The following is a 21,663-nucleotide window of genomic DNA, read 5'->3' as shown; positions in this document are numbered from 1 at the left end:
TGCACCCTGCAGGACCCAGGCTGTGTGTGTGCTGTTCCAAAGCTGGACCCAACTCAACTGCAAACTCACTCACAGAAAATCAGGGTTGGAAGGGAACTCAGGAGGTATCTAGTCTAACCCCCTGCCCAAAGCAGGACCAATCCCCAGGCAGATTTTTACCCCCATTCCCTAAATGGGCCCCTCAAGGATTGAGCTCACAACCCTGGGTTTACCAGGCCAATGCTCAAACCACTGAGCTATCCCTCCTCCTGGAATGCCAGGCCTCACTGGGAACCATGCTCTGTGCCCACAGCCCTGCTATACGCAGCTCAGAGCTGTGCAGCCCCCACTCTGGAACCATCCCAGAAGCACCGACTGGACGGGGGCCAGAGCTGACGGTGCCCAGGGCAGGCTGGCAGGGATCTTAAATGAACCAGCACAGCAGGTGGCCGGCTGAGACTACAGTTCCCAGCATGGACTGCCGCTAGCCCCTGTAGTCCCAGCAGGCTGCACCTCCCGTATTAAAGGCCAGGGCAGGTGCCACCTGCTGTTTTATGCCATTTAAAGGGCAGGCATCATTTGGGCCAAGGAGGGGATCCTGCCTGGCCCTAGGGCGCCTTCATCCAGAGCGCACGCTCGCTCCAGTGCTTCGCTAATTGCCTTCCAGTCCCTTTAAGGCATAACAAGCAGAAAGTGCGCTCGACTCGATTAAAATTTCATCCGGAGCCCATGGCAGCCGAGAGGGCGAGTGGGCGGCCATGCATCTGCTTACCGAAGGAGGCACTAAGCCTCCAAGCTGCTGAAGTCTCGCAGGCCCGGGTAGCTGCCTGCGATGCCCAGCTCAGGATGAGCCTGCTTCTGCGCTGGGAGCATCTGTCCAACCCAGAGCCAGTGAGGAGGGGAGCCCAGTTCCCGCAGCATGGTAGGCAGCCGCTGAAGTGACCCATGCAGACAGGCTGCAGGGGGTGATGGATGCAGGTGCTGGCTGGAGCCATGCAGCGGAGCGTGTGCGGGGGGGTGGAGTTTGGGGATGTTAACCCCCCCCATCCACTGTGCCATCCAGCCCTGCTCAGAGGAGAGAGTAAATCGCCAGCAGCCCCTGGCACCTCATCTGCATTCACGCTCCCCACACTACTACCCCAGGAAGCAGCACCAGGGCTGACAGTGACAGAAAACATTAGGAACGAGCCCTCAGCGCAGACACTGCCCCCGTCTCTCTGCAGCTCAGATCCCATCTCCGCATCCACCTCCGGCCTGAGCCCACCCCTGCCCCTTTCACAGGGAGCCGGCGATGATCCTATGTCACAGCACCTGCTGGGAGAAGGTGCCTTGGCCTGCTTCTCCAAGGCTGTGCAAGCAGAGACCTTTGGGCTCCCACCACTTCGTTCCTCCCAGCTGCTAGGTGGGCATGGCCCTGGCCAACAGCTAGGAGCAGCAGCACTACATCATCACGCAGCTGGGCTGCATCCTGTATGGAGTGCTGGCCTCACTGCCCAGGCCCAGGAGCCAACAGGCCTGGGGCTCAGCTGAGCCCAGTGCACTGGCCTATGGGAGTGCCCAGCACTACCCAAGCAATGAGGCAGAGAGGCCCAGGGCTGCTCGCCCCATAGGACCAGTTGGAGCTCACTGGCTGAGTGGAACGGGGCTGGTTATGGGAAGGGAACAAGCCCCGCAGGAGGCAGGGGAACCAGTCAGGAGGCGACAAGGGGATTTAACGAGAGGACAAGAATGAAATGGAGCAAAAGGAAAGTGGAGGCTGAGTAGCGGGAAAGCAGGTGAGCAGGAGACGTCCTGGGCTGTGCAACCGTCTCCCACCGGGAGCCCCATTGCTTGGGTGACTCACAGCTACGCTGGGCAGATGGCAGGGAGCAATTCTGCACTGGCTCCTAGGGAGCAGACCAGGGTGGGGGGCCCAAAATGGCTTTTCCAGGGCACCGAGCTGGGATTCAGGAGACCTGGAGTCGATTCCTGCCTCTGCCACTGACTTCCCGTGTGACCTTGGACACATCACTTGGGCTCTGCACCTCAGCTCCCCCCTATCTGAACGGGAGAGAATAAACCCTCCCATTAGCCCATGAGCTCTTCAGGGCAGGGACTGTCTCGCTGCATCCACATTGGTCCAACCCAAATAAAATAAACAATAGCCCAGCTGAGTGTCGGTCCCCACCCCCTCAGCCGCCGGAGGAGCTGGCCCCCATCACAAACCCCCAGCAATTGAGGAAAAGCCCCTAAAACAGCCAGTAGAAACTGATGGGGATCAGACAGCACATTTCCACGTGGGCACGATCGACCCCGGAGCTCATCGCTCATCCCGGGCGGATACCTTAACTCCAAGCCCCCAGGGAGCAGGGCCAACAACCCCACTCAGCCCTGAAACGCTCAGGAGGCCAGAGCAGACGAGCCACTGAGGAGAGCAAATCAAAGCCAACAAGCCAGACGCTCCAGCTCCCTGCGTGGAAGGGGCAAGCTGGCAGCTGCTCCCCGCAGCGATGGGTGCAGCTACAGCAGGACTTGGTGCCCACGGGCAGGGAGGCACCCGGTCCAGAGAGGAGCATCCGCGTAGGCAGCAGGCCACGGGCAAGATCAAGACCCAAACACCAACTGCTCCAGCGGCCAAGGGAGAGACTCCCCCACGGGACCAGGAATCAGAAACGACGTCCCACAAAGAGGCAAGGAAGAGAGACTGTGCCTGGCTCTGGGGTCCCGGCCTCTAGCCTGCTACTAGCCCAGTGGGCAAAGGCTGCACCAGCCCAGCGTTGTCTCTTCCCCATGGAGCAGCGCTAGCCAAAGGGATCCTCCCCCTAACACATAGACTTGGAGTGGGGGTGCTTGTTGATGTGACAGCTGGGTGACTGAGGGGGGGTTTGATGACATGACATAGGGCAGCAGGGAGAGTGGGGGGCTGTTCATAGCATGACACCCGGGCAGCTAGGGGGTTGATGGCACGATGCCTGGGTGGCTGGGAGGAGGTGTGCTGATAACATGGCACCTGGGCAGCTGGGGCGGGGAGTTGTGGGCTGTGGACAGCTGACAGCTGGGGGGGCAGGGGACTGGCAGGCATGACTCCCAGGCAGCTCCGCTGCACGGGCATCACAGGGGGTTGCTATCAGCTTAGGCCTCTTTACAGCAGGTTTCATGGTGTATTTAAAGAGCTCCAAATAATTCCAAAGCTGCTTACAGGGCAGGGGATTTGGGACTCAGGCTTCTCTGGGGCGGGATTAGCCACGGGCAGGGGGAGGGGGCTGGCAGGCCTTGTTGGGCTGCAACTGGGGCTGATCCCAATGGGGAGACCCTGGGCACAGAAAGGAAAGGGACATGCCCAGGGTCTCACTGATGAAGTCACAGGCAGAGCCGGGAATAGACTCCAGGTGTCCTGACTCCCAGCTCCCTCCTGCTCGAAGCACAGAAGCAGACAGCCTCCCTCGCGGCAAGACCCTCCGAGGCCAGCACTGACGCTCTAACACAGAGAGACTGGCCATTTCTCCCAGCCCGCCCACACGTGGCCCACCCCATGGCCAGGAGAACTAATACCAGCTACCACCTTGTCTCCAGGCACATCAGCAGCAGCATTACCCACTTCACGTGTTCAAAAACCAGCAGTTTGCCCCAGAAGGTCACAAGACTGGCTCAAAAGCCAAGAGATTTTAAATAATTATAAGATGCAGGCTCTTGTCATTCACCTGCTGGATTGAGCTTTCGGGGGTGCAGGGGGCACATTTTGGGGCTTTTCACCAGGGCCACAAGACCAGAGATTCTCCCCTATTCATCTGCCTTCAGCAAAAGAAAAACCTCCTATCACAAGGCCTGCAGAGTGTGTGTGTGTGTGTGTGTCACTCTCTCTCTCTCTCTCCCCGTCTGTCTGTCCAGGGGATTGGCACTCATGCACTGGGGAGTGCACACTCGTGCACAAAAGTGAGTGCTGTGGCGTGTGATGGATGCTGGGTGTGTGCGAGTGACTGTTTTGGCCTGCACTGGCGTACCCCATGGTGCTTACATTTGAACGTGCATGTTTGCAGGTGCGTATGAGCAGCAGGGGTGAGCAGGGTGTCCTTTGATAGGGGGCACACGTTTGGGCACGAGTGCGTATTTTAGCACGGAGCTGTCTTCTGTGCTGTAGGCGAGAGCCCGTGTTGATGGGGCCGCGTGTGCTTGAGCATGGGCATGCATGCTGGAGCGTGAACGTGCACGTGGGTGCATGGGAGAGCATTGTATGCACACTCCCCAGAGCAGGGCCCCGCCTCTCTCATGTCAGAACAGAGGCGATGCATCTGCTTTCATGGATCCACGCTGCAGGAGCCTGCCGGCTGCAGGGCCCTGCTCCACAGCAAGATATTGGCTCTGACAAGAAGCAGGCAGTTAGCTTGGAGCAGTGGAGCAGCCAGAGCGGCTCCTGGGAGTTTCCGATCAGCTTCTCCGCCTGACCTGCCTTGTGCGTCGGCAGCACGCTAGCATTGCACGCCAGGACGTGTGAACTCGCAGCAGGTCGCTCACAAGCAAAGCTAGTTCAGCAGCCTCAGCAGTCCACAAACACGTTTGGGCGGGAAGAGCAGAGTCTGCTAGCCAGGCCGGGCAGGCCCAGAGCTCTGGTTAGCTGTGTGGTTATTTAGCCGTCTTGGCTGGACGTTACTGAGGTTCGGGGCTGTAGCAGGACTGGGCTGTCACAGCTTCTGTCCCGTGTTTGCTTTGGAAGGGAGCAGCCAGCCAATTCCGGCAATGCTGGAACAGGACCCTGACCGTGAGGGCCGCGTGCTGTCACAGGGCTCTGGCTCCATCTGGATCAGCCGCACACACAGCACTGAGATCTCTCCCTCACTCAAAGCTCTGGTTCTGACCCGCTCCCGTCGTGTGTACTATGCTGGGAGTTCGGAGAGCTGGAGTCTATCCCCAGCTCTGTCACTGACTGGGAAAATCCTCTTTGGGGCTCTATTTCTGCTCCCTCAGGGTAGACCATGTCCCAGCTGCGTCTTACACAGCACAGTGGGGCTTCTGGCTCCAGCCCTACACTAATATCAACACCCACCTGCCCTGGGATTTAAACGCAGCGTCAAGGGTTACAAATAAAGTCCAGAGCTTGGGCCCAGAGGATTTCTGGGGCATTGGGCACCTTCCCATCTCACAGGCACCAGCAGGTCACAACATACAGGATCTGACTAACAAGACAACTTTTCCATAGAAGGCTCCCATGGTACTATACACAGGATCAATCCCTTCATCTACCACTGAAGTGCAGCCACCTCTAGCGCAGAACATCTCAGCCACATAACGGTGCACAGCAATCCTACACAGCGATTTGGGACAGGAAGTGAGGAGAAAGCCCGCAGCCAATCGCAGCCTCGTGGGGGATGTTAGCACTATCAGAATCGGAGTGTGGCTGGGATGTTGGGTCCATCGCCTCGCTAGCAGCTGCAGCTAGCTGTGCCTGGGCTAGCAGGAGAGCCAGAGCTAGGAACGGTGGAGTTCTCATACCAGCACCGACTCACTCCGTGACCCTGGACTGGGCAGGGCGGGCCCTGTACCCACTCAGTACCTCAGCTTCCCCAGCTGTGAAAAGGGATCATGATACGGCCTGCTTCCCCGATCCTATTGCTACACTCTCCAGGCTGCTCCCTGTCCCTCTCTCCTGGCTTCTCCCAGCCGAGCTCCCACCTCCTGCCCTCCGAAGGAACATCCTCTCCCCCCTCCAGGATTCATATTCCTTTTCCTCACTGAGTCTCTCCTCGCTCCCCGTGGTCTGTTTCTTTGCCTGGAAGCTCCTCAGGGCAGGATAGGTTAGGTCAGTTCTCCTGCTGTTGCTTGGACAGTGCAGAGGCCACGGAACCGGTTAGGTGCCTCCAAACAGACTGATCCGAGGCCAACTCATTCGTGGCTTTCACAGCAGTGGGGTTGGGGGGTGAGGGGTCATTAGCTCATCCAGGCCTGCAGGAAGATATGCAAACCCTGGGGCAGGCTCCACCTGCTCCAGTAAGGTTGGCTCTGCCCCGCATAGTGTATTTAGCGCAGGGGGTTATGCTGCCTACCGGTGAGACATGGCAATATGGTTGAGGTAACCGGTGCCATACCAAAACGGAAGCTGCTCGGACGAACCCTTCCACCACCAGGGAATAAAACAAATCTCCGTGGAACTGCAGAGTGACAGCATGGCTAGAATTAAACCAGCCTGCTCTGAAAGCCCAGGCCTTTTTCACCTGACTTACAGGAGAATCTCCATGGCTGTTAACATTACAGGGCCTGTGACAGACAGCTGAACAGCTCTAACTCAGTACACTAGAGGGCAGTGCTGATCACATGTACCTGGTCCAATCTGTTCCAGTATCACCATTAGCATCCCAAAGTGGCTACGGTTAGTGACTGCCGGTGGACTCCCTGAGCGCGCAGGGAGCCAGACCTCCAGAAGGGGCGTGACACAAGGTCCTTCGCTGGCTGAGCCACCGGGCAAGACGGAGTGAAATCAGCAAACTACACAAAGTCAGGTCACACTCCAGCTCCACCTCAGCAGGGTCAGCCGCATGGCAGCCATCTGGTCCAGAGCACGGAGAACTGGGAGTGGAAACAGAGTCCGCCTCAGCTAGCTCTGAACTGCTCCTAGAGCGACAGGGGCCTGTGGCCAGATTGTCAAGGGCTCGGCACCCACTGTGCCCCTGCTGCACTGAGCCCCTCTGACAATCCAGCCCCGAGGTTGCTGCTGGCCAGTCCCCGTGTCCAGGTCTCAGCCTATGTCCCGGGGGTGTCCTCAGCACACTGCATTGCCTTGGCCCTGTGCTTGGCAGCCTCAGCAGAGGGGCCTGGGAGCAAGTGAGCCATGAAGATAGGGTGCCACCAGGGCAGCGCCTTGCATGACTGCGGCCTGGGCTGCGTCTTAGAGATCCAGCCACCAAGGCCATCAACACAGCACCTTTCGCCAGCAATACATTCATGTAACACTTCCCCCAGGCAGAGACAGACAGACCCACTGCCACCAGCCGATCCATGTGCACCCTGTCACCGTCCATAACCAGCACCTCACGGTTAAAGCAACGATAGGTCTTTGTGTTCCAAATGCGCAGATCCTGCCACTTTGGCCAAGGAGACTCCCCCTCAGCCGTTAGCAACATGGGGATTGTGACACAGCCGGGCAGATCTGATTCCACCCACCAGAGATCAGTGGTGCACACATGTACACACACACACAGACATTACCAGGTACAGAGAGCTCATCTCAGGACTCTGGACCCACACACTCGCATCACAGAGTATAGGGTGTAACAAGCCTGGACCACTGCTATGGGAGATGAAACAGGGGGCTGGGGGCATGGAGTGGTGGGGTGTGGAGGGAGAGATAAGCCCTGTACCTGGAAGAAGCCCTGTTCAGCTAGTACACACCCTCCCCCTCTCCAGTTTGGGGTCCCCTACCCCACACGCCTCCCCCCCCCCAGGACGGGTCCCCGGGGCCAGGCAGGGCGCACACGACCCCCCCCCCCCGAGACGGGTCCCCGGGGCCAGGCAGGGCGCACACGACCCCTCCTCCCGGGATGGGTCCCCGGGGCCAGGCAGGGCGCACACCACCCCTCTCCCCCGGGACGGGTCCCCGGGGCTAGGCAGGGCGAACACGACCCCCCCCCCGGACGGGTCCCCGGGACCAGGCAGGGCGCACACGACCCCCCCCCCGACGGGTCCCCGGGGCCAGGCAGGGCGCACACGACCCCCGCCCCCGGGCTCACCTGCGCGGGCGGGCTGCCCGGCCAGCGCTCCCGGTCCATGGCATCCGCCTGCAGCCCGCGGGCACCTTCCCCGAGCGCCGCGCGCCTGGCCCCGGCTCCAGGGGGCGGCGTCCCGGGAGCGCGCTGGGGGCGGGTCAGCGGGATCCGCGCAGCCCCTGAGCCAGGCGCGTCCGCCGCCCCCTGCGCCTGTCCCCGGCTGAGCGCGGCGGCTGCTCCGGCCCGAACCCGCAGCCCCGGCCCGCTGCCTTTGGACCCGATTGGCGGCACCGCCTGACATCACCCCGGGCTCGGCCAACCGCGGGCCTGCGATGTGATGTCACGCTGCTGAGCCCCGCCAGCTCGCGGGCTCCCACATGCACGCGTGGGTCGTACACACACTGCCACAACCATAGTGACACACAGCGCCACAACCACAGCCACAGCCCCCCTCACACACCCTACCACAGTCACAAACACATACACACACACACACACACACACACAGAGCGCCACAACCACACACACAGCCACACCTACACATAACCTGCCACAGCCACACACCCCACCACAACCATAGTGACACACAGCGCCACAGCCACACACACAGCCACAGCCCCCCACACACACCCTACCACAGTCACAAACACACACAGGGCGCCACAACCACACACACAGCCACACATACACATAACCTGCCACAGCCACACACACAGCCACAGCCATGCGTGCGCACACACACACAGAGCACCACAACCACACACACACAGCCACAGCCACACACACAGAGATACACACACACGGGTCACACACACACACACAGAGGTAGTATGCGCACACACACACACAGGTTGTACACACACACACACCCCGCCAGACACATGCACATGTCATACACGCACAGCTGCAGACACACACACACACACACAGTGTGTGAGAGCCTTGGGCTGGGGGCAGGGGAGAGCCCCAGCAGAACTCACAACCCCAACACACTGGGGAAAGTGCTGGGGGCAGCCGCGTGGGCACGGTTTGGCCAAGGGACTGTCGTGCCACGCCTGGGGCAGAAGGGAGGCAGACACCTTGGGGGGGGGGGGTCTTAGCATGGGTGATAGGCTGCGAAAGGGGGGGTGTAAGGAAGATAAGATAGACAAGTGGGGGGGGGAAGCGTGTGGGATGGCTAGACAGATAGATAGATGGCTGTATACAGGGCTGGCTGGACAGAGGGCTGTGAACAGTGATAGCTGGCCAGCCAGAGGGCTGTGCATGGAGATGGATGGACAGAGACAGACAGACTGGGGATGGGGTATGGGGCTGGCTGGACAGAGAGCTGAGTATGGGGACTGACAGACATGGACAGACAGAGGGCTGTGTCCATGGCTGGCTGGACAGACAGAGCGCTGCGTATGGGGGTGGACAGACAGAGGGCTGTGTCCATGGCTGGGTGGACAGACAGAGCGCTGCTTATGAGGGCGGATGGACAGAGGGCAACAGCTGAAGAGACGCAGCCGGCAGCACTCGCTCCATTATGAAGTTTCTTGGCACGCTTGACTCTTTCATTGCTTTCGGGCTGATCAGTTCCAGAGCTGCCCTGGGAGCCTCCTAGGGTTGGCTCTCTTCAATCCCCTCCCCCCTCAAGCTATCCCCACATCTCCTTTCCCTCAGTGCAGCCGGGGCCTGTTCCCAGCAGAGGGGTGGGGGTGGCTGCTGCTGGGTACCACGGACAGTGCCCACTCGCTACCACCCCTTGAAGTAAGGGAGAGGCCATGTTTGAGGCTGGCCTGGGGCCTGATGGGTCACTGTCTAAGCCCCCCCCAAACACACACACACACCCCTTTGCAACTCTCAGGGGCAAGGGGGGAGGCATAGCTCAGTGGTTTGAGCATTGGCCTGCTAAACCCAGAGTTGTGAGTTCAATCCTTCAGGGGGCCATTCAGGGACCTGGGGCAAAAATCTGTCAGGGAAGGTACTTGGTCCTGCTGTGAAGGCAGGGGGCTGGACTCAATGACCTTTCAGGATCCCTTCCAGCTCTATGAGATAGGTATAGCTCCATATTGGAGGGGGAGGGGGGCTTCTCCTGCCTCCTGCAAGTCTGAGGGGAGCCATAAAAGCATCACAGCATCTGGCATGAAGCTCCCTAGAGCTCCCAGGCAAGGGCTCCTCTGAAACAGCCCTTAGGAGGGGGCATCATGCACAGGGGATGTGCTCCCACCTCCTCCCATCTCAAGGGGCACTAGCAGGGGTTGCAATGACACCCTCCCTTGTGAACCTGTGCAAGGTGCAGGCCCCACCACTCAGCTTAAAGGCACCTGGGCTCACCTTCCTGCCAGGCATGCAATGCCCCTTGAAGATCTCAGGTCCCAGTGCCCCACCAAGGACAGAAGGGGCAAACACCACCCAGTGGCTCACTGTGTGTGAACATGTCTCCCTCCAGTGGGTGCCCTGAGCCTGCTGCTTACGGGTCAGGGACAGCTGGGTTTAGCTCAGCCAGCAGGGGCTTTTGGTGCTGAAGGTCCCAGGTTCAATCCTTGCTATTGATTCTCAGGGTGCTGGCAGCCTGTGCATTGCACGAGATGGCAGGGGCCTCCCAATTAACACAGGGGCAAGGCCAGGGATGGCATCAATGGGTGTTTTGCTTGTGTGAAGACAGAGCACAGCTGCCAGGCTCTGCCCCTAAGGGAGAAGCAGCGACAGTGAGGCCAGGCTGCCCCCGCTCACCCTGCCATGTGCAGCATGTGAAATGCTCTGGCTGGGGGTTGATTTTCTTTCTCCGTATTTACAATGGTTTCACCCAAAGCACAGGCGGCACATTGGATGGAAAGGTCAGTGGCTCTCCCAACCCAGCAGAGCCTGCAGCCTCAGGGGCGTCTGAGCACCTCAGGCTAAAGCAGCTGAGCAGGATGGAGACCCCAGCCCCTGTTACCGCCAGCCAAGGGCGAGGGCACTCTGTAATCCAGCCACACACATTCATTTCTTATTGCAGCTTGGCAGCCACAGAAAGTCTGAACCATCTGCAAGGGTCACGGCTCATCTGCCTCTAACCGTCCTTTGCAGCCCATGCCAGTGGTTAACCATGGGAGCTTTCCCCCTCAGTTTCTGAGCAGGGAGAAACGGAGCCTGGCCAGCCCTTAGCGATTCATTCTCCGCTCTCCTCCCAGCCTCTGTGCAGAGCTCTCCTGCAGACAGGCATGTTCCCCCGGCCAGGAGAGCAGCATCTGATCACAGATCTGGTCTGCTACAGCTGCCCCTGCTGTGCACGCTGGGAATAGCCAGGCTGTGGGCAGGGCTGCCCAGAGGATTCAGGGGGCCTGGGGCAAAGCAATTTCAGAGGCCCCTTATATAAAAAAGTTGCAATACTGTAGAATACTATATTCTCATGGGGGCCCCTGCAGGGCCTGGGGCAAATGCTGACCAGGGCTCCCTCCTGCTTAGCTTTAAGCAACACTCCTCTCAGCACCCATATCACCCCAGCTATCAGCACTCACACGTCTCTTTTTGTGGCACTCACAGGCTGCCAGGAATCATTGTAATTAACTAGCCCATTGTGCTAAACCTTCTGTCGATAAATTCAATACATAATTTCACTGCAATTAGCAGCTCCTGGCTCCCAGCTCTGTCTCCATGGTGGCGAAGCGAGGCTGACGGGTAAAGTCACACACCAGCAGGCCTGCCCCTGGCAGAATAGCCCCAGGGTTCGCAAAGTGCCCAGAAATCCATGGAGCGGGAGTCAAAGCCGCTCGCTACCCGAGGGGGGTGCTCCAGAGGCAGTGTGGGCAGGAACCCATCTGCTGGAGCCACACAGCCAATCCCAGGTCTGCCCACAACTTCCTGGGCAAGTCACCGCACTTAGCTCTGCCTCAGTTTCCTCTTCAGCGATGAAGGGTTGTCAGGTGCACCATAGCCCACAGTGCTTCCTCGCTACTCTTCAGGGTACAGCCAAGTATCGAAAGGGCCAAAGCGTTCCTAGGAGTAACCAAATAGCCTCCTACTGTTCCAAACTCAGCCACACGGGCTAAAGCCAGTGTGTTCGCAGCCTAGTGTGGGGATGGGGGCCAGGGACGGAAAGTCATCAATAACCGCCGGCAGCCTCTCCTAGGGGGACTTTCTCTCAGGGCTCCTGGCTCTAACACAGACTGCTGGCACAGCTGTGGGTGAGTCACTCCCCTGCTCTGTGCCTCAGTTTCTCCCACCCCAGTCAGACTCCCAGCTTGTCAGAGGCAGATCACAGATGTCTGCCAAGTGCTCGGATATCCTGGCTGGAAGGAGACTGGCATGTTACCACCTGCAGGGAAAGGAAGGCAGATCAGGGAGCAAAATGAGACCCAGCCAATGTTTTCAAACGGTTGCCCCAGCAATGGATTTGCCTGCAGACTTCACACACTGGGTGCTGTGCAGAGACACTAGAGGGTTTGTCTGCACTGCAGTTGAAAACCCACAGCTGGCCCAGGCCAGCTGACTGGGGCTACAGGGCTGTTTAATTGCAGTGTTGACGTTCAGGGTTAGGCTCTGGGAGTCAGGACCCAGCAAGGTGGCAGGGCCGGAGCCGGGGCTGCGGCCTGAGCCCAAACATCTACTCTGCAATTAAACAGCCCCCTTAGCCCAAGTCAGCCAGCCTGGGCCAGCTGCAGGGTCGAACTGAAGTGCCGTTAGCATCCTAGGCCCAGCACCCAACCTCCCACCCTCTGCGCTCAGAGCTCACGGAGTGACCAGGGCTGGATGGAGGTGATGGGCGACAGAGTGGGGAGTCAGGGAGGGGGGGTGCAGTGAGCCCAAACCCTGCTGTTAACATCATGGCCCCCAGCTCGATCCGGATCAACTGTTCTGCGAGCACCCGTGGGACAAGGCTGGCAGGCAGGCCCCTGTCCTGGTCAGGAAAGGCCTCGCCCCCAGGCATCCAACAGGAGCGGCTGCATTAGACAGACGTGTTCAGGGACCTGCTGCCAGGCCGAGAGCCCGTTAAATGGGTGTTAATGGAGAGTGGCAAAGTTGCTAGTAAAACTCAATTAGCAGCAACACCGGCTTAGAGCGCCATGGCACAGCCAGTGCTGGGGACCCGTCAAAGGGCTGGTACTGCAGGCTGCAGCATGCACACAGCAGGGCAGCCCCAGGGGTTACCAGGCGGCGCTGAGCTCGCAGCAGTTTCATAAGCAGGGCCAGTGTTCGTGGGGGGAGACAATCCCTAGAGGCAGGGCCAGAAATGGGGTGATCTCTAGAGAGAACTGGCTGGCCCATGGAGGGTGCACTAGGGACAAGGGGTCATGGACAGCACCATCCAGAGCCACTGGACAATCCTGCTGCTCTGCAGATATTTTAGAGCCAGACAAGGACCCTGCCCAAAAGAAAGAGGGTGTTATTGTACGGCTGCTCTTTCCTTTGCATCGGGGATGGAGGCGTTGTGCTGCCGGGGGTGGCTCAGCACGGAGCTCTCTCCTCTGAGCCAGTGTGAGGGGTGCAGTGCTGCAGGGATGGCTCAGCAGGAGAGGCTCTCCCCTTTAAATCAGTACAGGGCCTAGGGCAGGGCTGGGGGTGCTGTGCTGCAGGGAGAGGAGGGCTTTTCAGCAGACCTCATGTCATGAAAGAGCTGCTGAGGCAGAGCTCCAAGGAGACCGTGCCAGACACCAGGAGCGGGACGAGAGCTCTCACACCAAGCATGCTGAGAGTATGGGAAGGGTCACAGAGGAGGCCAGTGCTCACTGAGCCAGGGCAATCCACCCTAGCAGTCTGTCTCACCTCCTGCTCTGGTGGCTGGGCCCCCTTTGAGGGTAAGAGCCAACTGCTGCTACCAGCCGAAGGAGTTACTCCAGTGGCAGAGGCGTTTGCCATGAAGGAGCTGGGTTCAAACTCCCTGCTGCCTGGGCTTGTTAGACAAGCAGGTGGAAAGAGACAAGGTGTGAGATCAGCTTCTAATGATGAGCCCTGAGATGGCCAGGAAGCAGGAGCTGTATCCGTGTGAGATTAATCCCCAGCCCTGTGCCAATCAGACAAGAGCTGGCGAACAAAGCAGCTGCTTTCTGCAGAGCCGCTCTAATTGCGCTAATTTACCTAGGTCAACTCAATTAGCAGAGCTCATGAATTTCTAGAATGTCACTTCATTTACCCAGATGATCCCCCCTCAGGCAGGATCAGGGACAGCGGCGAAGAAAGCAAGACCCAAAACAGGCTGTGAGCACATGAGGGAGTGTGCACACGGCGTGCTGCTGGGGCACCCACAGCCATGCACGTATTCACACCGCAGCAGGCCGTTTGGCAGCTTCTTTCTCCATCCGCCGACCCCACTCTCCTCTACCCAGCCTCCGAGCCCCATCTCAAGCCAGGGGAGGAAGAGCTCTCAGGCAGGGGAATGACTCCAACACTTAATCATCACACTTAGGACACAGAGAGAGAGTCTGATCTGCCCTGGGAGATGGCCCCAGGGGGGAGCTCCCTGCAGCACAGCACCCCTCAGCTCTGGGGTCAGCAGTGACTCCCAGGGGCAGGCATCCTCTACAGAGTCCCCCCACCCCACTCCCTACAGCACCCCCTAGTGCCAACCTGGGGCACTGGGGTCAGCACACAGAACGGAGAGCACCCCCTACTGAATCACCGATACCCCTAACCTACTCCAGCTCTTGCTCAGCTGGCTGGGGCAGGGCCAGGGCAAAAGGGGAGCTGACACCCTCCCACAGTGCTAAACAACCCCCAAAGGCTGATGCTGCAAGAAGAGAATCTGACTCCATTTGCCAACAGGGATGTCCCCAGTTTCCTCCCTCCCATTGACGTGGGGGGGGGTAGCAGCCCCTCTCCTTGCCCTAGCACCCAGGGCTGGAGGGAGCAAGGGAGGCGGCAGACTAGGAGGCTTCTGGTTAAGGCACCGGGCTGGGAGCCAGGAGACCTGCGTTCAGTTCCTGGCGCCAATGCAGGCTCTGTGCACAAGCCCAGATGAGGCACCTCCCCATCTGCAGGGCAGGGCTTGGCACTCCCCCAGCTCCTGGAGTGTGTGAAAATTATCTCATGAGTGTCAGCGGCACAGTAGAGACAGGGGCCTTCTAAGTAGGCATTTAGGAGATTGGGAGCTGTGCAGATAGCAGGGAGAGGCTATCAAGCTCTGCATGGCATGACAGGGAACATCCCCAGGATGTGCATGGGGGTTCTGGGGCAGACTCAGGAGCCACTTACCACTGGCTGTGCTGCCTCAGTTTCCCTTCCACCAGAAGAGATTAGGTCCAGTCCCCCGCCTCCCAGCAGAACAAGTGTTCAGAGGGCCAGGCGTGCAGAGAGTTCCCAACTTTCACCTCTCCAGGGTATAACAGCAGCACCACTGGGGAACCCTTAGAGTCAAGCTCCCACCCTTCCCTCACTGAGACCACCAGCCTCAGGCCACTGGTGAAAACACCAGCACCAAGGCTAATCCCACACCCCTCCCTGCAAGGCTCTATCCTTCAGCTCTGCTACAGCTCCTGGGGAAGCCTGGCTCACAGGCCCAAGAAATCCTCCTACTCCTCCCCAGGGTATTTTCCCAGCCACCCTACACAACACCACTCCCACTCCCTGCCATGAAATGAGGGAAAGGAGCTGTTTATATACACCCTCCCTTCCCAGCATTCCTTGCTGTGAGGCCTACAGCTCCCATCAGCCCCAGGAACTACAACTCCCACAATTCAACTCAGTCTGGGCCAGGATCCTCATTTGGCTTATAGGGCCAATGCGCCCTGTTACAGGCCAGCTGTCATGTGACAGTGGCAAAGTCAAGCCTGCAAAAGTTAGGAAATGCCCAATTTCCAGTTGCCTCTTTGTGCTGCAGTTCAGAAATGAGCAGCTCGGGCATAGCTGGTGTGGGGGCGGACGGAGCCCAGAGCTGGAATAATAGTGGGGGTGAGGGCTGGGATTTAAGGGCACTGGCAGAGCTGTGGGGGGAGCCCAAAGATGGAACAGCATGGGGGCCTGCAGGTTGGGATTGATGGGTGCTGACAGATTTGCCAGCTCTAGGATTGTCGTTCCTCACACCAATGAAATCTTCACCTACCACGTAGCAAAGAAACATTTTGAACATCCCCATGGTGCATTTTATGGCACATGGAACAAATCTCCCCAGCAGATAATCCCCTGCCCTGCCCCCCACCTGCCACCCCCACCCTATGGCCACAGCTGCTGTGTCCGGCCTCTGCCTGGAAAGCCAACCGTCCACTCCCTGAACCAGAGCAGCACTGGGCCAAGCAGGGGCAGGGTTGACTAGCGGCAGCATTCGAGCCACCCGGTGCTGAGAGCCTGCCGCTCTGCAGGCCCCACTGCCACTCTGGTCACTGAGCGGTTGGGCTAAGTGAGCGGTTGGGGCTAAGCAAGCGAATGGGGTAAGCGAGTGGTTGAAGTAAGCGAGCGGACGGGCTCAGCGAGTGGATGGGGCTATGTGAGCGGTTGGGGCTAGTGAGTGGTTGGGGCTAAGTGAGTGGATGGGGTAAGCGAGCGGTTGGGGTTAAGAGAGCGGATGGGGCTAAGTGAGCGGTTGGGCCTAGCGAGCAGATGGGGCTAAGCGAGCGGTTGGGGCTAAGCGAGCGGTTGGGCCTAAGCGAGTGGACGGGCTAAGTGAGCGGTTGGGGCTAGCGAGCGGATGGGGTTAGCGAGCGGTTGGGCTAGCAAGTGGTTGGGGTAAGCGAGCGGTTGGGCTAGCGAGTGGTTGGGGTAAGCGAGCGGTTGGGGCTAAGCGAGCAGTTGGGGTAAGCGAGCAGACGGGGCTAAGTGAGCGGTTGGGGCTAGTGAGTGGACAGGCTAAGAGAGCGGCTGGGGCTAGCGAGCGGACGGGGCTAAGTGAGCGGTTGAGGCTAGTGAGCAGTTGGGGCTAAGCGAGCGGATGGGGCTAAGCGAGTGGATGGGGTAAGCGAGCGGTTGGGGCTAAGAGAGCAGTTGGGGCTAGCAAGCGGATGGGGTTAGCAAGCAGACGGGCTAAGCAAGAGGACAGGGCTAAGCGAGCAAATGGGCTAAGCGAGCGGATGGGGCTAAGCGAGCGGTTGGCTCACACCCGCTGCATCGGCCATTCCTGTGGGATGCTCTTGTGGCTCAAGGAGCTGGCCCAGGGGCACAAGTTTTTGTTCTCAGCCCCGCCCCCGCAGGAGCAGCTCATCGGCCCTTGTTCATGGGGAGCTGAGAGAGACCAAGTAGCTTCCCCCCGGTATCCCTGCCCAGCTGGGGGATAGCACAGCACTCACCCCCAACCCCCGGACCCATCTCTGCTATAGAGACAACCGAGCCAGGTCCGATGGGCCCTGCAGCGTAACCAGGAATTTTCCAGAGCTTTCCCTGGGTCGGGGCAGAGCTATGGGCCAGGCCACCTGCAATCAGGTGCGTTTGTACTGCAGATGGGCCCAACTACCCTGTCCCAGCATGCACTGGGACTCACACGAGCACGGGCCCCACCAGCCTGGATCAGACCCCATGGTCCCTCTAGCCTAGTCCCCTGGCTGCTCCCGCTGCATCTGAGGGAGGTGCAAGAAACCCCCCAGTGGCCAATTCTGGACTAACCTGCCCCGGGGGAGGGGGGTTAGCCCCAAATGCCATCCGTGTGGGGCTGGCTGGAGGGCTGTGGCCTTTAGCCTGTTTTATTGCCCTCCGCCAACCCCACGTCACTGTGACATCAGCTCGCCCTGCTGCCACACAGACGCTCTCCATCTCCTCCCTTGCCCTTGGGTGTTTTCTGTCTCCTCCTTTCCTGCAGCCCCCCCAGCTCCATTTCTTCCCCTCCCCTCATTTTCTTAGGCGCACAGGCTCTGCTCCCCCTCCCACAGTGGGGATCAGTGTGTGCCCCACAGCCCTTCCACGGTGATGCCGACTCAGTAGACAGAGCTGAGAACTAAGCACTGGGGTCAAGGAGGGCCCAGGCTAGGGTGGGTTAATCTCTCTGGGGTACTGGATGGGTTTGTGCCTCAGTTTCCCATAGGGGGCAGCGGTGTTAGGGGCCTCTGCAGTCAGCGAGGTTTGGAAGCCAGCAGGATGGAGAAGGATCTGGCTGGACGCTGGGCTCCCCCCATCCCTGGTGCTCCCAGCTGTGCCATGGGCATTGCCTCCTACTCTGCAGTCGGCTCTTTGCTGGAATCCCAACAGCTGGCGTGTGGCCCTGAGAGCCGGCAGTGCCAGTGTCACACGCATCATCTGCCTGCCGAGCTCTTAAGCCTGGCACTAATGGCTTGTTTTCCCTCTGAACGTACAGGCTGTTCATCTCGAATGAGCAGCTCTGGTGGCAAACAGGGATCAGGTCTCGGGGGCCCTGCTGCCCCCCAACTCCCCATTCGGCATGCCATCCCCACCCCATGCTGGGCCCCCTCTGCCCTGTGCCCACCTCTCATGCCAGATTGACACAGCTGGGCATGCTCTGGGTATCCCAGGGCAGGCACAGGCTGGGCAGCGCCAGCGCCCCCCACTTGCCCTTGGGGAGCCTTGCAGGGGGAGGAGGCCTGAGTCCAGCAAGATCACTAGTGAAATGAGTCCTGGCCCCTGGTGTCCACATCGCACTTGCAGAGGGACTGAACGGGCCACGGAGGTTGAGCTCCTCTCTCCCCTCTGGGGGGCAGGGTCTGGGAGCAGCTTGCCCCACCCCGTGCTCTTGTGACTCCTGCTTGTTGAAGCGCAACACCCATGTGCTCAGCATGGCTCTGCACACACCCTGCCTCAGTTTCCTTTCCTTCAGGGCCCCTGAAGAACTCCATGCCATCCCAAAGCAGGCAAGACAGGATTCCCCCCGCTGGGCTTCTACAGAATCCAAAGAAACATGAACTAAAGTCTCTCTCCTTGGGCTCAGGGGGTTACCCAGCCTCCTCCCTAAGGTGTGTGGTTCGCAGCCCTGGCCTGGGGGAGCCTCTCCCCTCTGAGTGTGTCACTCGCTGGGACACCTCCCTGCAGCTGGGCCCTCATGGCCTTTTCTCAGGCCCACGGGCTCCTTAGTCACTCAACTGCCTCCCTTTGCAGGAGTTTGCCACGGGCAGGCGGGCGGGGCCCTGACTCCCCGTACAAGGGACCAACCACCCCATGCCACTGCCCCTCCCTGGCCACATTGACAGGAGCTCACCAACTCCATGGGCTGGTGTGACTTTATTGATAGAAACTGGGACCATATAGAACATGGTTTGCAACCAAGGTCCTGTAGTGGCACCAAATCTTATGTAAAGGGGGTCATATAAGGTGTCTAAGAGCAGGTTATAGGTTGCTGGTTATGATTATGCTGTCTGTATGTCTGTATCATTATGTAGTTGAAGTTATAGGTATTGGCTCTATACTGTCTGCATTTGAAATTGATGCTGTAGTTCTGGGTGACACCCCAGACAAGTTGGTGTTAGCTCTGCTTAGCCTGCTTGATGGCCCATTAAGGACCATCAGCTACACAATTGACCCATTGAGAGGAGGCAGATACGCCTTGTGACTCAGCAGGGTGTGCAGGGACTGGCCCATGTGACTCCAAACTCCATTTTGCTCTAATTTTCCACAGTAAGAACAAAGAAGTGTTCTTACACCTGGAAAAGCCTATATAAGGCTGATGCCTCATCTCCATCTTGTCTTCAATCCTGCTTCCTACCTCTGGAGGGACTTTGCTACAAACTGAAGCTCTACACAAGGGACTGATGACCCATCCCAGTGGGGGATGTTCTCCAGAAACTTGATTTGAACCTGCAGTTTACTCCATCACTGCTACAAGCCTGAACTAAGAACTTTGCCATCACTGTATGGAATTGATTCCATTTAACCAATTCTAGCTCTCATCTCTACCTTTTCCTCTTTATGAATAAACCTTTAGATTTTAGATGCTAAAGGATTGGCAACAGCGTGATTTGTGGGTAAGATCTGATGTGTATATTGACCTAGGTCTGGGACTTGGTCCTTTGGGATCGAGAGAACCTTTTTCTTTTACTGGGGTGTTGGTTTTCATAACCATTCATCCCCAGGACGGGTGGCACTGGTGGTGATACTGGAAGACTGGAGTGTCTAAGGAAATTGCTTGTGTGACTTGTGGTTAGCCAGTGGGGTGAAACTGAAGTCATTTTTGTCTGGCTGGTTTGGTTTGCCTTAGAGGTGAAAAAACCCCAGCCAAGGGCTGTAACTGCCCTGTTTGAGCAATTGGTCCTGAACTGGCACTCTCAGTTGGGTCCCGCCAGAACCGCATCGTCACAGCTGGTTACCCCGTTCCATATGAACCCCCTCATTTTCAGGCACTCACTGCTTTTACCAGCACTCCCCAGTCTCAGGCCCTGCCCCGAAGGCGGATTTTGGTTGGGGAAATGAGCTGGTTCTGCCATTCCAATCCTCGGGGCGAGAGACAGCATGTGAGCGAAACGGCCACTGGCCTTCCAGCAACCAGTGGTCTTCATGCTGCAGCGCATGCGTCCATTCCCCCGTGGTGTGTTCACGTCCCAGGCAACGGTGCCAGCGAGTCTGCCCAAGCGGCACCAGCAGCCGTGCCTGCACCCTGGCATCGCTCGTGTCCTGAGCCACAAGTACCCAGGGTGGAGCCATCCCTCCCCTCCTTCCTGCTGGGCCTTGCACACCAGTATCTTGTCTTCAGCGGTGCCTAGTTACTGGATAACTCTTTAGTGGGTCTTATCCAGCCCCAATAGCCTCTCCTGGTGAGAAATGTGTCACTCTGTTTCGAACAGCTCTAAAGCCAAGGGAGAAAGAAGCAATCTGGTCTGGGACTAGCCCTCCTGGAGGACGCACAGGGATCTGCTCAGGCGACGTGCCGTGGGAAGGACAGACTGGACGTGTGCAGTGTATGACGCCAGCACTGGCTGAACTCCTCCCGGTGTGGGCGCAGGTCCAGGCCCTTGGGCTGAAGCAGAATTGACCTCGTTCCCAGACGTCCCCCTGCTCCCCAGCACCAGGGGATTTCAGCAGCAGACTGGAGTGTGCAGCTACACGCAGGGCCGGCGTACGTGACCAGCTGAGCTGTGCCCGGGGCGAACACGTACTCAGGGTGGGTGGAGGCTGAGGCCCAGCCAGCCTGTCTCCCAGCCAGAACAGCATATTCCCTGTGGGCACCAATTTGTGCTTTGTCCAGACTCGTTTCCAGGGTGTTGAGCAACAGGGCTCGTGCCTCTGCCCTCGGCGGCTATTTCAGTGTAATGAGGCTCATTTCCCTGCACTTCACCCGCCTCTCGGTTCGCCTTCTATTGCTCAACAAACGGGAGCGAGCAGAGACGTGAGCAGTAATTACAATACAACCGACTCCAGGCCGTGACCCTCGTCAGCAGCTTTCTGACCCTAGGCTGTGCACACTTCGCTTTGTTTGCACCAAGGACCTAAAATAAATGCACCACTTGGTCCTGCTGCTCTTCAGTGAGCCCTGAACCGAGGCCAAACAAAACTCACCCGGGGCCTCGACTCGCCTGCTGGGTGGAGCCAGCTGAAAGGCCTTTGCAGCGCTCCTCAAAGGGCAGCGCTCGGGAAAACACCCATTGCAGCCAACAGCCTTGTACCAACGGTCTGGCCGACAGGCGAGCTGCAGCTGCCCTCAGAGGCTGTTCTCTCCCAGGGCCCAGCCTGTGGGTCCTCTGCCCCTTGTGTGCCCATCTCAGAGACGTCATGGCCTGACGGGACCCTTGGGGCATCTTGTCTGACCTCCTCCCAATTACCCCGCTAGTCAGCCCCGTCACTTGTTTGGCTAAGGGCAGCCAGGCCAGCTCTGAAACCTTCAAGAGATGGAGAATCCACCCTTTGGCTTGGTGGCTACTGACCCTGACTGAAAAATATCTCTAATTGCTTTAACTTCCAGCCCTCGGTTCTTGTTCTGCATTTCACCCCCTGCCAAAGAGCCCTTTAGCACACCTGCCTCTCTTGTGGTTAGGAACCACACGCTACCCACCCGTTATGTACGTACACATGGGATGTGTCGCTGGTGCGGCCGGCCTGGCAGGTTGCTCAGTTGAGATCTGAGGTGCACATGGCCCTTTCCAGCACAGCCGTGGCTCCACGCCCCTCAGCTCCCTCGCACTGCGGCCTGAGCACCTGCAGCTCGAACACCCCCGCATGGTCCTTCCCGCTGCAGGAGCAGCACGTCGGC

The 21,663-nt window shown here is 58.7% G+C and overlaps 1 protein-coding gene across 2 annotated transcripts in view; it reads right to left on the bottom strand.

Annotated features, from left to right (window-relative positions):
- The window catches only part of LRRC24 (leucine rich repeat containing 24), a 48,801-nt gene that overhangs the window by 10,717 nt on the left and 16,421 nt on the right, over nt 1-21,663 (bottom strand). Inside the window, exon 1 of one of the 2 annotated variants that reach the window (XM_050940963.1) lies at nt 7,677-7,881. The exons of the other annotated variant lie outside the window; for it this stretch is intronic. Within the exon in view, the coding sequence (XP_050796920.1) occupies nt 7,677-7,720 (44 nt within the window). The 5' untranslated portion in view covers nt 7,721-7,881. Of the gene's footprint in view, nt 1-7,676; nt 7,882-21,663 lie in introns of those variants that run through there. 2 annotated transcript variants of the gene reach the window in all.

The sequence above is a fragment of the Gopherus flavomarginatus genome, chromosome 2 (assembly GCF_025201925.1).
Source record: "Gopherus flavomarginatus isolate rGopFla2 chromosome 2, rGopFla2.mat.asm, whole genome shotgun sequence".
Taxonomy (NCBI): domain Eukaryota; kingdom Metazoa; phylum Chordata; order Testudines; family Testudinidae; genus Gopherus; species Gopherus flavomarginatus.
The sequence above is the reverse complement of the archived record's forward strand: the minus strand, read 5'-3'. Positions and strand labels throughout refer to the sequence as shown.